The sequence below is a fragment of the Onychostruthus taczanowskii genome, unplaced genomic scaffold (genome assembly GCF_017590055.1).
Source record: "Onychostruthus taczanowskii isolate IOZ18803 unplaced genomic scaffold, ASM1759005v1 scaffold25, whole genome shotgun sequence".
Lineage (NCBI taxonomy): Eukaryota > Metazoa > Chordata > Aves > Passeriformes > Passeridae > Onychostruthus > Onychostruthus taczanowskii.
In genome coordinates, this window is record NW_024499796.1 from 3156665 (window position 1) to 3171942 (window position 15278).

The 15278-nt window shown below is 45.7% G+C and overlaps 1 protein-coding gene across 1 annotated transcript in view; it reads left to right on the forward strand.

Moving 5' to 3' along the window:
• The first annotated feature begins 11573 nt into the window (after nucleotides 1-11573).
• The window catches only part of PAPPA (pappalysin 1), a 177508-nt gene continuing 173803 nt past the window's right edge, over nucleotides 11574-15278 (forward strand). The window contains exon 1 of the mRNA XM_041406962.1: nucleotides 11574-11982. Coding sequence (XP_041262896.1) covers nucleotides 11586-11982 — 397 coding nt within the window. The 5' untranslated portion in view covers nucleotides 11574-11585. The remainder of the gene's footprint in view (nucleotides 11983-15278) is intronic.

Below are 15278 nucleotides of genomic sequence, written 5' to 3' on the forward strand. Positions count from 1 at the left end.
AAATGCCTTGCTCCAGGGTTTCTTATGGCTGTTCTGGCTGAAGACAACTCAGGGCTATCTGCTAACTTTCATGTTCTCAGTGATCTTCAACATCAAAAACATCTTAATAGCTTGAGCAGGTTTATTTTGTGCACTTTAAAGGGCTGTTGAAGCTGTACCTGTAGTTTCTGGGAGTTCTCTTAGGGTTTTACTCTAGGAACAGGAACACAAACAGGTCTGATGCCTCATGAGCATCCTGAGTTTAATCTTAAATTGCAGCTGAAGTGAGAAGTCCTGGGCTAAATGGGGCTCCAGTGAACCTGAAGTAGGTGCTTACAGCCTGTAGGCAATTGTTCCAAGGAGTCTCTGCCTATATTTTTTAGACCCCTTGAAAACTCACAGAAAAAGCTCTCCTCTGCTGAATAAATAGGGATGTGGAATATTTTTGTGACATGGTCTGTTACCCATTAGCTCAGAACAAGGAAAATTCATCTAAAAAATAATTAAAGAGACACTTTGGCATGGTGTCTTGAAAGCTGTACCATGCTGTAGGTTCCCAATTCCAGAAATGTGTTTCTTCTTAAGGCAAATCTTTGCAAAAAATTAAGAGAAAAATGAAACCTAAATTCACAATGTGACCCAATCTAAACAGACAGAGTGCTTTTTCTTCCTTTTTTCCCCCTTTTTTCCCCTCTCCCTCTCTTAATTTCATGATGTTGTTACAATCAGCCTCAGTAAAAGTAAGCTGGTGGAATGAGGAAACAAAACCCCAATATAGGATGCAGTTTAAAGAAGTGGTTCTTGGGCCTGCTAATCTTTCTCAGTTTTCAATTGCATTTCTCTAATGGCAGCCTTGGTGAATTTTGTGTTGGCAGAAGATGCTACACATGGGATGGAGGCTTGAAACTTGTGTCACAAATGTCAGCACAGGTTTTTGTCTGCTGCATCTCTGCCCTGGTCCCTCTGAATTGCAGAATGGTTTGGATTGGGAGAGACCTTAGAGACTGTTTACTCCCAACCCTTCTGCCATGGGCAGGGACACTTTCCACTACCCCAAATTGCTCCAAATCCTGTCCAACCTGGCCTTGGATACTTCCAGGGATCCAGGGGCAGCCACAGCTTCTCTGGGCACCCTGTGCCAGGGCTTCATTACTCTCTAAATAAATAATTTCTTTCTAATATCTGATCTAACCCTATTCTCTGTCAGTGTGAAGCCATTCCCCCTTGTTCTGTCATTCCAAGCCCTTGTCAAAAGTCTCTCTCTGTTCCTTTTTGGCTCCTTCAGGCACTGGAAGGCCACAATGAGGTCCCCCCAAAGCTTCTTCTCTCCAGATGAACAATGCCAGATCTCCCAGCCTTTCCTGCCTGCTCCATCCCTCTGATCCCTCTGTGCCTCCTCTGGATCTCTCCAGCAGCTCCAGCTCCTTCCCATGTTCAGGTGGATCCTAGGTGGTGTTATGAGGATTGAAGGCCCTTGATGTTTTCCAACAAATGGGGACACATGAGGCAATCAAAAAGGATCAGCTCCATCCCCTTGTCAAGTATAGCCATGGTTAGCAAAGACCAGCTCTCACTGCGACCTAGTGGAAAATCAGCACAGAATATGTAAATGTCACCTCCCATCTAAATTCTTCTCTTCCACTGACATAACGGGAAAAGTAGGCACCAGCATATCTTGATTTTGGTTGATTTGTCCCAACCTGTGCAGCAGGACTCATCACCCCACTCACCTTTAGTGAGAAAGTTCCCCACATTCCCCATGAAGTCATTGCTGTAAATTCCACAGGCAGCTTTTCCTATTAAAAGCTGGCAATGCACTCCTTGCCACAAAGATTGTGCTGAATTGGAGCACATGACATTTTAAGGGCTGAAATATTGTGAATACTCCTAACAAAATTGATTTCATTTGTCAATAAAAAGCCTCACTGTTTTCCATAGGAGCTGCTCAGTAAACTATTCTGACAACAACTCAAGGCTGATCAAATTAAAATCAGCCCCAGCTTTTTTTTAGAGATGAACTGATCTGAAAAGGTTTTGGTATCCTAGAAAGAGTTGCTAACCTTTCTGGGCAGGTCCTATAGCATTTAATAACAAAGGGTACCTTCTTGTATAAATATTATGAACTATGGAATTTAATGAGATTTGTATTGCACTGTAGAAATGTACTTTGGAGAATTAATTTTGAAGTCTGTAGGTTTAAATGTTTTCTAAAAATAGTACTGAATATATACAGGGCTTTGTGCTTCTATGTCTATTTAGTTGGGGAGAATGTTTTCATGTATTATTTGGTGCACTTTTCATTTTCGTCATCCTTTTTTAAAGCATTGGTGGCAAAAGAATGAAAGGAGGCTATTTTTTGCTCCAGGATAAATTTTGATATTTCAATTCCAGTTTTTGCCTCCTGAGGAATTTTCTATTTTCTTGAGGTTCTTAACCAGGTCATTCACTCACTGATGGGTTTAATTACCTGCCTGAGCAGTGGAGCTGAGCTGCCTTTTCAGCAGCAGAGCCCATGCAGTGTGTCCAATTCTGCACACAGATGTGCTCGAGCAATAACAACCAGCTTGAAAAGAAGGATACAGGAGATCTCCTCCAACACAAACAAGGTTGTAGCTCTCTCCGATCCAGTTTTCTGCAGCTTTTATAGCTGTCCATATGATGCTTTCTGGTTTTCTATGCTCATGGGCAAGCAGGGGCTGACACTCACTGGAGAGCTGGGCTGCATCAGAGGGATCTGCGACGTCTCGCTGGACACCCGGGTGTCACCTCCGAGAGCAAAGGGAATTTCTGAAAATGCTGTTAAATGCATTAACAATGAGCTGGGGATAAAGTCAAAACCCTGCTTAGACATCTCGACTAAGAGTTGCCATACAACTGCAGCCAGTGGTGGGTCTTGGCTGAAAATGTATTTATACATTTAGACAGATAGACATGGACTCCACTTGTTTAAACTCAGCTTTAGTGCAGACGAAAGCAATAGGGGGTGGCGGGGAAAGCACAGGCTGCCACCTCCCTCACATATGGCAATTGTTTCCTGTAAAGCTTGCTATATTGTATTTATGTCATCCCCTGACATATCACAGGAGGCCACAGATGCCAAACTTTTGGCCAAAAAAAACCTCAACCTGCAGCTTTTAGTGAGGGCTGTCCTCCAATTTATTTGTGTTTTGTTGTTGGTTTTCTTTTCCCTTCTGCTTTTCATCTGTCTGGTTTCTATTTCCACTCTTTCTGTTCTTTCCTCCTCCGTTTTGTTTTGTCTTGTTTTGTTTTTTTACCATGTTTGAGGAATCTCAGTTGCACTGGGAAGCCCGGGAGGTATGAGTGGAATGCTCAGATTTAATACATCCTTGCCTGAACTCTCTTTTGACAAATCAATTAATATCTGTGGGCTCTGAGGGCAGAGCATTGGGGGGCACAGGAAGATGAAGCAGCTGGGGTGCAGGGCTGGAATGAGGCTGGGGAAGCTTGGCTGGGATCAGGAAAGGAGGACTGGGGAGGGGCTGCTTCAGGTGCAAGGGGATGATACAGAAAGTTATGAGATTTTTCAAATTCTGGAGCTAAGCACATGACTGCAGAGACTGGCTATACCTTCCAGGCAGGCAGGCAGACAAGCAACCACCTCGCTCTGCAGTGCCAGGTGCTGCCTTGCTCTGAGCTCCAGGCCTAAGGGATGATCCACAGCTGGAAGAGGTCGGTTCCCATGCCAAGAGTGCTGTTTGGTCTGAGGGAGCCTCCTGTGCCAGCTTGGGGCAGACGCTGCTCTTGGCGGATTTATGGGAGATCTCGGGGTGCCAGGTGTTGCTGGGGATCAGGGGCCTGTGAAGGTCTGGGAAGGTTTGAGGGAAGGGCTTGACTTGTGCTCTGGGTGCTGTGAATTCAGGACAGACTGCTCCCTTCAGATCTGCTGCTGAGGGCTGGGAGGGTTCCCCTCTTGGCTCCATCCCTGGTGTGCATGGGACTCTGCAGCTGTGTTTTTCAAATGCCATTCAAATGAAAGCAGAGAGGGGAAATCCCATTTCACTGGGAATAGCTCTCAAATGCTGAGCAGCTTTTCCTCAGAATTCTGTCTTTTGGCTTCCTTGCTGCAGACTGACACATGGTGTCTTTCTCTTGATCAATTTGTTTATCGTTTACTTGATTATCATCTCCAATAGCAAGACATGGCAGGTCTCTTTTGTTAATCCTGTTAGTACTGGCTTTGAAGCAGAAATCTGGTTTAGGAAAAACATTTGGGTATGTTAAACTTTCTTAAAGATGCTGCCTGTGAATACCAAATCATGATGTATTTGAATTGTCTAGATTATTCCTGAGCCTTGCATTTCCATCTGTTTGGGTCCTGCTCCTCATCTCTCCCTGTGTGTACACACATGCCAGCACCAAACTTCCCTTCTGGCTTTCAGAGCAGCTTATGTGGCTCTTCTGAGAGAACAGCACAAGCAGAACCCTCTTCTCCATCCCCATCTCCTGGACTCAGTTCTCCCCCAGTGATGCCACTCTGCCCTAGGGAGCCCACCGTGTGTGGGGGGCTGGAGAGCCGCCCCATTGCTTCTCCTGGGTTCCTCCTCCAGGAGAGCTGCTGCTGACCTCGCTCTCATTAATGTTGTTAAAGTGATGTATGGCTCAAGGAAGATGTGAGAGCAGAGCCCTGGAAGAGTGATGACCTCCCATGTATCTTCTGCACAGGTACCCAGACAGCAGAGGCCCCCTGTGCCTTACCAAGGCAGCCCTCTCCTCTCTCTGTACCCCTGCAAGCTGTTTATCTTGTGGGGAAGACATTAGGAGGTCTAGGAGAAGAGTTCAGGCTCCAGAGCTCAGCCAGTCCTTGACCTTGGGGTTGAGGCTTTCTGTGGGGAGGTGACTAATGACCAGAAACTGCAGTGGTGTGGGTTGTGTGTGGATACACGGGTGGAAATCTGCTAAGGCACTCTGTGTTTACAGAGCCAGGATACCCCTGGCCTGTTTTTTTTTTTTTTTTTTTTTTTTTTTTTGTAAAAAGCATAACCACGTTTTTTCAGTTGCAGAGTTACTTGGCTGTCTGGTGCTGTCAGATACATCTTTGGTTCAGTGAAACAGTCTTTTCACTGACAAATCCTCACAATTTGGTCTTGGCTGCTGTGGGAGCCTGGCTATTCTTGTGCATTCCAGAGGTGGATTTGAGGTGGCCCCAGCAGATGTCAGGGTGGGCTTGTGGGTCCTGTCATGGACACAGCTCTCTCAAGGGAGCCCAAACACAGTGACAGTGCTTATGAAACAATGGCTCTGTCCTTCTCCTGCCAGCCATAAACCAGCTACCAGTGTCTGCAAATCATCAGGAGATAGAAATCACCAGGGGTTGTTTCCTTCCTGGGCAGTTGACTGCTTGTCTTGTTCCCTACTCCATCCCAACCAGGTCCTCTTCTCTTCCAGCTTTTGCTCCAAGCCCAGAAATACTGGAGAATACATGGTTTTAGGTGAGATGGTTTGGGAACCACATAGCACATCCTGCATCATGGAAAACCAGGGGATCCTCATGCACTCATCAGGGTTTTCCCTGTTTTTTCATGGTGTCTCCAGAATTCCTCATGGAGAAAACAGTGCAGAAGAGACAAACACAGCATTCTGCACTTCTGGCTCTTACCATCATGATTTCATCTGGGAAACTTAAATCTCTGGGCGAGCAGACTTTTAAAAGAGGCATCATTTTAGGCTTCTTAACTGAGGGGGGAGAGCAAGAAGCTTTTGTGTTCTTGTTGGGATTTTTAACTTGTATGAGAGGGGCAGGTGGCTCCAGGCATTGCTTTTGATGGAGGGGCAATGCCAGGAAGGCCTGGGAGGGTGCTGAGAGCTTGTCCCTGCCAAGGGCACACAGGGATGCCCTGGGTTGGAGGGTGTGGGGCTGGCTGGGCAGGGTGCTATGGGCACTTGCTGAGACCCACGAGGTCCTTCCTCCTCTCAGCACCTTTTGCTTTAGGCTGTGATTTTGCTGCCCCCAACAGTCTGCTGGTTTTGAACCTGCCTGGTGCTCTCCCACATCGAGATGTGGCCCTGGAGAAGTGGGAAGTGAAGGGTCTGGTCCAAAACTCACCCTGTGAGACACACTGGGGCTGATCCCATAAACCTGGAGCATCCTCATGAGCATGTTTTGGGTCACAGGAACATGGCCTTGGAGTAGCACCATGCAGGTGAGGTCACAGTTGTTCTCTCTTCATGCCTGAGCAAGGATTTCAATCAGGGCAGGATTTCAGTGCCAGGATTTCACCTGGACAGCCCATCCTGAGAACCTAGAATTAGAGTACTCAGTCCAAATCAAAATGGGTCCACTAATTTAATCAGCATTTACATGGTCTAATTAAAGACTGTGCCCCTTTGCTTGCATCATCTACTGTGGCTTATCACTCTCACCACAATGTAGGACAGAGATTTTTGCCCCACCCCGCCAAAATGTATTTCAAGAATGTGGTGAAAAAAAAAATACAAAGAATATGTAACTTTTTCTGGAAATACAATATTTCATGAGGGAAATTTGAAGGATAAAGTAACTGAATTCCAGGCAAACAGGCATCAGTATTGTTAGGAAATACAGCTCTCTGCAGGGCAAAAAAGAGTGGTATGCCAGGTTTAAATAGGAATTTATAGCCACTGACTGCAAATTACCTTATAAAATTACTGAAACCTTCATAAAGTCATCAATTATGCGTTTAGTCTTGATTGTCATTTATTGCACTTCTTAATTGTTCAGTAAACTTTTCTGGATTAAAGGGTGTTTTTCAAATTGACATGGGGCTGTTTTATTGATGTAAATTAACAGGGTATTTTACATAAGGGGCAGCTGGGGGACCAGCAGCAGAAGAGTCTCTTATCCACTAATAAAGGCAGCACAGAGCTGGTGTTGTGATTTCAAGTGAGTGGAGTTGTGTGCAATGATGAGTGTGCAGGCAATAGTTATAAATCCTTGAAATCAGGATTGTTATCAGTATGGAGTGCGACAGTGGAGGCAGAACACAGACTTTTAATCACTCTGTTTTAAACAAGAGGAGGAATGACGGATAGAGAAAACAATGAAAAATCTGGTGGATTTACACTGAGTCCACATTAGGTCTTCTGTTAAGTCTTTTCCAACACAGAGCGTGCTTCACATGTTTTCACTGTTGTTTTTTTTCAGTTATTAGCATTTCATTCATTAGTGTTTCCTCAGGCTCACGAGGACCTGTGGCCACACTCCCCCCACTGCAACCCCTGCACCGCCACTGTGTCACCAAGCAAGTAACTCTATTTCTCTTAAAAGATGCTGGACTTCATGGGATTCACAAGCCAGGGTGCCCAAATCCCCTTTTCTTTGAAGCTTTTCTCAGCTCTTTGGGTTTCATTCCATGCTGCTCTGTGGAGGCAGCGTGATTCCGATCATACCATTGCTGATTGCATAAAATATGCCCTGAATCCAACACGTTGTGTTAAAATCTGGTGTCTGGGCCCTGTCTGATTCTGAGCAGAGTAGCTGTTGGATTGTGTTCCAGCCATCCTTAATCCAAGCCAAGTTGGGAGAGACTTGATTGGGATATCGGTGAGGGGTAAAGACTGTGAAACCTCTGCTGTGATTGATGGAGTTGTGCATGGAGAGGACAAATATGCACAAATACTTACCCAGAATAGTAGGGCCTCAATTCAGTTGTATCTGGCAGACTTTTCAGCTCAACTTTCAAGAAATATTGTTTTTAATTGACCTTCGTGTGAGTAATTTGAAGAGCCAGCGCCGCTTTTCGCAAGGAGAGTTTCAACCATGGAAACTCCCATCGTATGTAAAATTAGTAATTTTACTGTATCATGAGTGATTAAACCTGACCCCCCAGGGAGCCAGAAATAATGCTGTGTGACTTCCTTGCCCAATTAACACAGAACAAATGTGAAAATGTGTACATTACAGCAAATTGTGTGCTAATTGGCCTCGGAGAAATACTAACGGCGAGGAAGAAATGGCCATGTAATTTCAAACATATTTGAGAGGTTTCGCAGTCTACTTGCAAATAGGAGGGAAAAAAGTCGAAATTTGACAAAACCATTATTTGTTATGATTTATCCACTCAGCTCCAGTCTTGAACCTGGGAGTTATTGGCAGCTTCAGCTAAGATTCCTGCTGAGTATTTCTCCTTATAATGACTGCATACAGCATTTAGCTCAATGCTATTTTTTGGCATAGTGTCATAAATATCTATTCTAATTCTTCTCTCTATATGTGTAACTAGGGTTAGATACTTTTTTTTTTTCTGCCTTTTCCTCATGAAAATACCTCTTGATGCAAGACAATCTCCCGCTCCCTTTCCTGAGGAGAATATTACACTCAAGTGCAGCAGTAGGATTATTCTCCTTGGGCAGGAACCTCTCTGCCAGGTCTGTACATCATTTAAGTACTGGCTTAAGCAGAGAATAAATGTCCATCTGTGCAGGGGAGAATTTCATCTGGCCAGGGAAGTTAGATTTGACCCACAGACTTAAGGAATTGAAGATTTACTCACTATTGCTAAAATCAAATTTCTTCCACTTCATTTTCTATCACATCTAGAATTTATATATTACATTTTTTCTATGCTTTCACTGTGTCTTTGGAATAGAACTGCTTGAAGATGTAATTTTTGGGCTGGAGGTAAATCCCATCTTTCCATACTTTTTTTCTGTCTTCCATAAGTACAGGAAGCAGAGCTCTGGGCTTTTCCTCTGCAGCAAGAATATCCCAGAATTTGTCACTGGAGCTGCAGGGTGATGCATTGAAGTGTGATTTGGTCACCGTGAAACCCTTTTGTAAGAGACAGAAGGTCAAGTATGTCCAAAATTAAATGGTGCAGTGATATCAAATTGAAGTGTTTCAGTAATTTTCCTTGATGATTTCAGCCAAATCGTGATGTCCCTAAGAAACACCACAATTTCACAGAATTAGCTTTTTCTCCTGGAAAAAGTGGAACCAGCATTATTTTAAGAGCCTGCTCTTCCAGCCTTGACATGTGCAGAGTTTCCTGGGACCTCAGAGGAGTTGTCATATGGAGAAAGCAGTGTCCTAGAAGCAGGATTCCTCCTGGTTTAGCTCTTGCTGAAGTTGAACAGGTTCACTTTAAACTTCTGGATTTTTTGGTTGATTTGCAGTGTCCTCTACGAGCTAAATTAGAGCAGTGCAGTGCAGCACTTAGCTCGGATCTTAAATTGTTTCTGCCAAACAGGCACAGAGAGCGAAGTGTCTTTTTCATGTCCCTGAGAGTTCTTCAGGACATTTATAGGAGTTTGTACCGTTTATTTCCCAGTTAAACATTTCCTCTCATCTGTTGAGAGGCTTAATGGCTTGGAGGTCTTGTATTATAAACTTTGTGGATGCTCCCAGTATTTTGTCTTTTTTGTAGGAAGAGTTGTGGTGGAGGGATGGGCTGGAGAATAGAGAGGGGCTCTAAGGCTGTGCTGCTGGTTGGCTTCTGGTGGGACTTTGTGGATAAACCCAGCACCACTGAAAATGCCAGTCGTGTATCATGGAGTGTTCAAATTAGCAAGAAACTTAAAAATAACTTTTTTTGGAAGACTTGTGAGAGTGCAACAGCCCTTTCTCATTGGAAAAAATGATTTTCACTACTGTTATAATGTGTATTTTAAGTGGAAGTTGTCAGAACTAAGCGATGCTAATAGGGGAGCCTGCAGAAGCAGAGAGATGCCAGTCCCAGGAAAACTCTGGTACATGATTCCTGTTGAAAAATATATAGGAAAGTAAGATGTGACATTCAGTTTAGAGATGGAAGAAGAGGATGATGGGAGTGGTTTGTGGCCGCGGTTGGTGTGATTTAACTTGTTTTTACTGGATTTCTTCAGAGGAGAGCAGTGGCCCAGACACTCTGTGAGCGCCACTGCCAAGTCATTTCCACTGATTAAGGACTTAGAAAAATCCTTTTTGTTGCCATCAGGGGGAGCTTTTGAGATCCTTCAAGAGTGAAAAAAAAAATTTAAAAAAAAAAAAAAAAAAAAAAAAAAAGAAAAGAGGAAAAAAAAAAAAAGAAACGTCCCAGCTCAGAAACAGAGATATACAAACCAGCAAGCAGCCAGGAGCTTACCTGTGGCTACAACCAAGCCAAGGAAACCAGGGAGCTGAATTCATTAGGCTGAAAATTAGCAATATCGAGAGAAGATTTTTTTGATTCAATCCACAAATAAAATTAATAATTGATTTTTTTTTTAAATTATTATTTCCAAAAAATAATATTTGGAGTCTTTGGAGCACTCAAAAGCCAAATCCTACTCTGTTGCTACAGCTTCTGGAAGGCAAATACTCTTCAAAAAGCTTCTCTCCTTTTAGCTCCTGATGATTCGATGGGGACCTTTGATGCAACATTTGGATTAGCTGCACACAACTGCACTGAGGGGGACCACAAAAGGGGGAGCCTGGCTGATTGCATAACTTTGAGAGAATAATAAGAGGAAAAGAAAGAATTAGAAAAAGAGACAGAGAGAGTGGAGAAAAGGAAAGAAAGAAAGAAAGAAAGAAAGAAAGAAAGAAAGAAAGAAAGAAAGAAAGAAAGAAAGAAAGAAAGAAAGAAAGAAATTAAAAAAAATATCTGAGACTCAAGTTTCAAGACTCTTTATGTGCTGCAGAGGAGCATAAGGTTTACCAGCAAAGTGCAACGGGGAGTCTGAGAGGAGAAATAGCTTTCTCTTTTGCCAAGAAAAAAAAAAAAATAGGAATGTGTGTTTTGGACTGGACTGAGAAAGAAAGCTGGGGAGATTGCAAAAAGGGGGGTGCAGGATTTTTGTCACATTGATCCATTCATCTTGATTGTCTTCTTTAAAAAATAAATAAGGGGGTGGGGGGGAAGTGATAGGGGGATAGAGAGGAAGAGAGGAAAAGAAGGGAGGAAAAGGAAAACAGCAAAAGTGTTTGAACCTCTGGAGCTATCTGCTCCTTCAAGCTGATTGATTAGTCATGATCCCTGCAGTTTTAATGGGAATCATTCAATTGGGAAGGTGGAGCACCCTAGAGTAGATTAGCATATTCTTGTTTACTCATCTTCTGAGGGGCTTTTTCTCTTTTCTTTCATTTTGTGGAGAAGAAGGGAGGGGGGGAGGTTGGGGGAAAGGAGGGGGTTGTGGCTTATGTTATAAAGGAGGCCAAAAAAATAAATAGATTAGAGCATCTTTTGGGGGGAGGGAAATCAGTGGGTCTGAGTCTTGGAGAAAGCTGGGGGGTTGTTTTGGTTTTTTGTTTTGTTTTGAGTGTGTGTGAGAGTGTGTGTGTGTTTTTTTTAAGAAGAAAAAAAAATAAAGGGAAGAAAATTCAGCAGAGAAAAGAAGAGAGAGAGGAGTTCCAGCTGTGGAGGAATAGAGGAGAAGAAGACAGATAGAGAAGGAAGAACAGAGAAATACATTTCAACCAAGAAGGAGTTTTGATTTATTTGATTTTTATTTGTTTTAAGGAGAAAAAAAATCTATAAGCAGGAAAAAGAAAGAAAGAAAAAGAAAAAAAGAAAAGAAAAAGCAACTGAGAAGGGTTATAAAAAGAGCAAATACCAAGAAGGGTGAACAAGAGAAGAAAGTCAAGGCAAGGAGGAGCCCAAAGCTGGCAGATCGGGAGGATTTGCAGGGGAGAAGGGGGGGGAAGATTGGAAATGCAGCTCTGGAGTTTGCTGCTGCCTCTTGCGCTTCTCTGTACAGCCCTAGCCAGTGGACCCGAATGTGGGATGGACGAGCGCTCCCGCAGGGCACGAAGGGACACCAGGCACAGCCGCCAGCTCCTCCACACTGCCCCGGGCACCTGTGCCACCAGGTTAGCCCGAGGAAGGCGCTCCACTGCTGGGCTGGAGCCCGGGCATGTCCCCCGCAGGAGGCAACAGCGGGAGGTAAAGGACGAAGAGGAGTCCCTTACCCCGAGCAGGGCGCTCTATTTCAGTGGCCAAGGTGATCAGCTGCGGCTGAAGGCAGACGTTGAGCTGCCCCGAGATGCCTTCACTTTGCAAGTGTGGCTGAAAGCCGAAGGCGGACAGAGATCTCCGGCTGTCATTGCAGGTAGGTCTGGCCGTGCCTGTGGCTGCAGCATCCCCGCTCCGTGCCGGGAGCCGGCTGGAGGCGTGCGTGTGTCCGGGAGCGGGCTGAGCACACCCAGCCCCGCGGGAGTGCCCCGCGGCACACGGGGGATGGATGCGTGCATGGATGGATGGATGGATGGATGGCAGCGCCTCTGCCAGCACGCCGGGCTCGCCTTCGCCCCGCCAGATATTCCGGGAGATCCCGGAGCTCTGCGGACCGGCTGGAAGTATAGGCTCGCAGGAAAAGTTATGTAAACTTTTGCATAGGGGAAATGGCAGTGCCCTGGGGTGGTTGCTGTTTTGCTGGGTGCGCGGATTGAGGTGCAGGTAGAAGAGGCAGCTCTTACCGTGGGGTTTTGTCTAATTTTCAGGTTGGAAAACTGTAAGTAGAGGATTTGAAAGTGGTTTGTTTGTATGTATGGAAAGCAATGTATGTGACTGGTGTGTGGCTGCAAAGAAACGTGTATCTAAGGTCCCCCTACGATTTCCTTGGTTTTATTGGCTTTTTAGTGTACTCCACTGTTCACTCTTTAGATGCAGTGTTAGCATGTGGTTTCCAAAAAGCTATAAAGGAACTTTTTGGCTATTGTGAAACCTCAAATGAATCAAATGAGTTTATAAAGTTCCCAACCCCTCGACACTCAGCTACGGCTGGGACTCGCACTGCAGCTAGAGGATGTGTGGAGTATTTTTGTCTCCCCTTAGAAATGGCAAGTGTAACATCAATGATTCTAAGGTCAAACAGCCCTATAAAATCATTTAGTACTCAAAGCAGCTACCAGTCTAAGCTGTCTGAGCTGGACAATAACAAGGAGCACTGCACTTTTCTTATTTAAATTTTATGAGCCCGTTCTGAATTTGGGTCCCTCTCCCCGTGTTCGCTCCCTCTCCCCCTCCCTCCCTCTACCTCCCGCCCTTTCCTCGCTTTAGTGATAAACTGCAGCGAAGTTGTCGTGAAATCGGATACTTTTCGGAGGGTTACAAACCCTTATAAATGTCGCCACATCCATCTTTGCTCTGAAGGAAGTAATAGAAAATGGAAATGCCCTTAAAAAAAAAAAAAAAAAAAAAAAAAAAGGAAACAAGTCAGAAAGAGAAACGGGTATTGGGGGGCGGGGGGAAGACATGTTTTACAGTTCTTCTGGCGAGGAGATTCCCTGAAAGTACAAGGTTTCCATGTCCTAGGATGCCTTAAAGAGACAGGGAGGATTTCCCCTTTCCCTTTAAGTGGAGTCACTTCCTCGCAGGAGGCAGCGCTGCCTGTGCCGGCGGCGCCGCTGCCCCGCCAGCCCCGCTCGCTGTCCCTGCCACCCTCCCTGCTGCCACATCCCCGGCTCCGCTGCCCCAGCCCTGACCGGCGCGGCTGCTGGCTCGCAAGAAAGTTGCTTTGTCCTAAAGAAAACAAACAAACAAACAAACAAACAAAAAACCAACTGAGATGAACTCAGCCGTGCTTTTCCTTAACTTTCCCCATTCGCAGCTGCTCCGCTCGCTTGTGAGGAGGGAGACGCCGTTCGTGCGGGGGTGCCGGGGTGGGCAGGAGTGCCGAGCATGGGCTGGTCCCGTGTGCCTTCAGAGCAGTGATTTCATAGGTGAACCACATTATTCCTTGATTTATTCCCCCTGGCTTTCTCACACTCTGCTCTTCTGGTTCCCAACCCTAACTTAAACCCCAGGGCTCAAAGTGCTTCCCTTTCAAGTCGGGAAAGGCAGAATTGGGGTTTACACAGATCTCATCGGTACCAAAACAGGATCAGGGTATTTTTTAATGTGTTTAATCCAACACCTAGGACCCCACGTCTGTCTTTGGTGCAAGTATCTCTAATTCTCACGACAGGGGACCTAGACAAACACACACAAAGATCATTTGTAGTAAAATACTTTAATTGGATGGGGGAGGTTAGGTTGTTGCCTGTATAAAACACTTGACCCATTTTATGCATGGAAATAACATTCCACTGTGAAAAAATGAAGAGAAATGCCCCAGTTTTGCACCGTAGAGCTTCAGCTCAGCTCAGGAGGACTTTGTGATTTTTATTTTATTTTTAAGCTCCCCCTGCCCCCTTCGCACGCACTCTTGAAGAGGAGCCAGGTTTGGCTCTGTATGTAAACACCTGGAAGAGGTCCAAGAGGAACTCACTTGGAGTATCCTCTGCACACCACAGCCTCCCAGACCTGCAGCAAGCTTAGGGAGAGATTACGCTTCCCTCAATGAGGAAATCAAGGGTTCTGGCTGCCAAAACTCTTGGCTTTCACATTCTCACTGTTTTGGGATGTGACAGACTGAGGAGATCAGTTCTGCTGTTCCATTTGCATCTGTAGGACCCCACTGAAATCAAGAGCCCATATGGGTGTTTGGAGAGGAAGGGACTGGGGCACATTTGCTGGCAGTGCCAGAAGTGAATTTCTCCCCAACTTTCGTCCCAGTTGCAAAGTGGGAATCTGTGTGGCTGTACAGATCTGAGGGAAGGGCTTGGATTGACTGGAATGCACCTCTTTTTCAGAGCTGCTCTTGTGTCTTCCCCTATTTTCTGCCCCCCACTTTCTGCCCGTGACGACTGCTCCCCTTGCACCACTCTCTGCTGGCATGTAAGAAATTACTGCAAGCGGTTGAGGAGCAGTCCCCTGTGCGCCTATAGGGGAAACCTGTTGTGTCTGTTAAAAATCTCATGTAGGACCCAAGTTGTTATCAGCTCCTGCGCTTGAGCCCTGACATAACGGAGTTCTTCTGCTAATCCAGGCTACAGGAGTTTCTGTCTGGAGCCAACTCTCCTTACGTCACCCTCTGCTGCAGTATTCAATTTGTTTTCATAAATGGCTAATTTTACAGCGCTGTTAAGTGGGTTCGTCATTGTGCCGGGCCATGCCCTGTGTCTGATGAGAGGCAGTCCTGGTGCCAGGCTCTGCCAATTTTCACGCTGCTTGGCAGCGATGTTATTGCCGCCCTGTTTGACTCCACTGATATCTGCTCTGGCATTTGTCAGAGGGAAAGCTGTTGGGAAAGTGGAAGTCTGACCCATTGATCTGCGTTACGCAAAAGCTCAGGAGCCCTGTCGGGGCTGGGCTGCGCTCCTCGGAGCGGCTCCCGCGGTGCGGCTCCCGGAGCAGCTCCCGGCTCCTGCGCACTCCCCCTCCCTCCCTCCATCCCTCCCTCCCGGGCCGCAGAGTTCTCGGACAGTCCCTGCTGGGATGTGCGCACCTAGCCCGCAGCTCAGCACATCCCTCTTGTAAACACGCACATGTGCACATGGAGTCACTCCGCGCCTTCGGGCACCT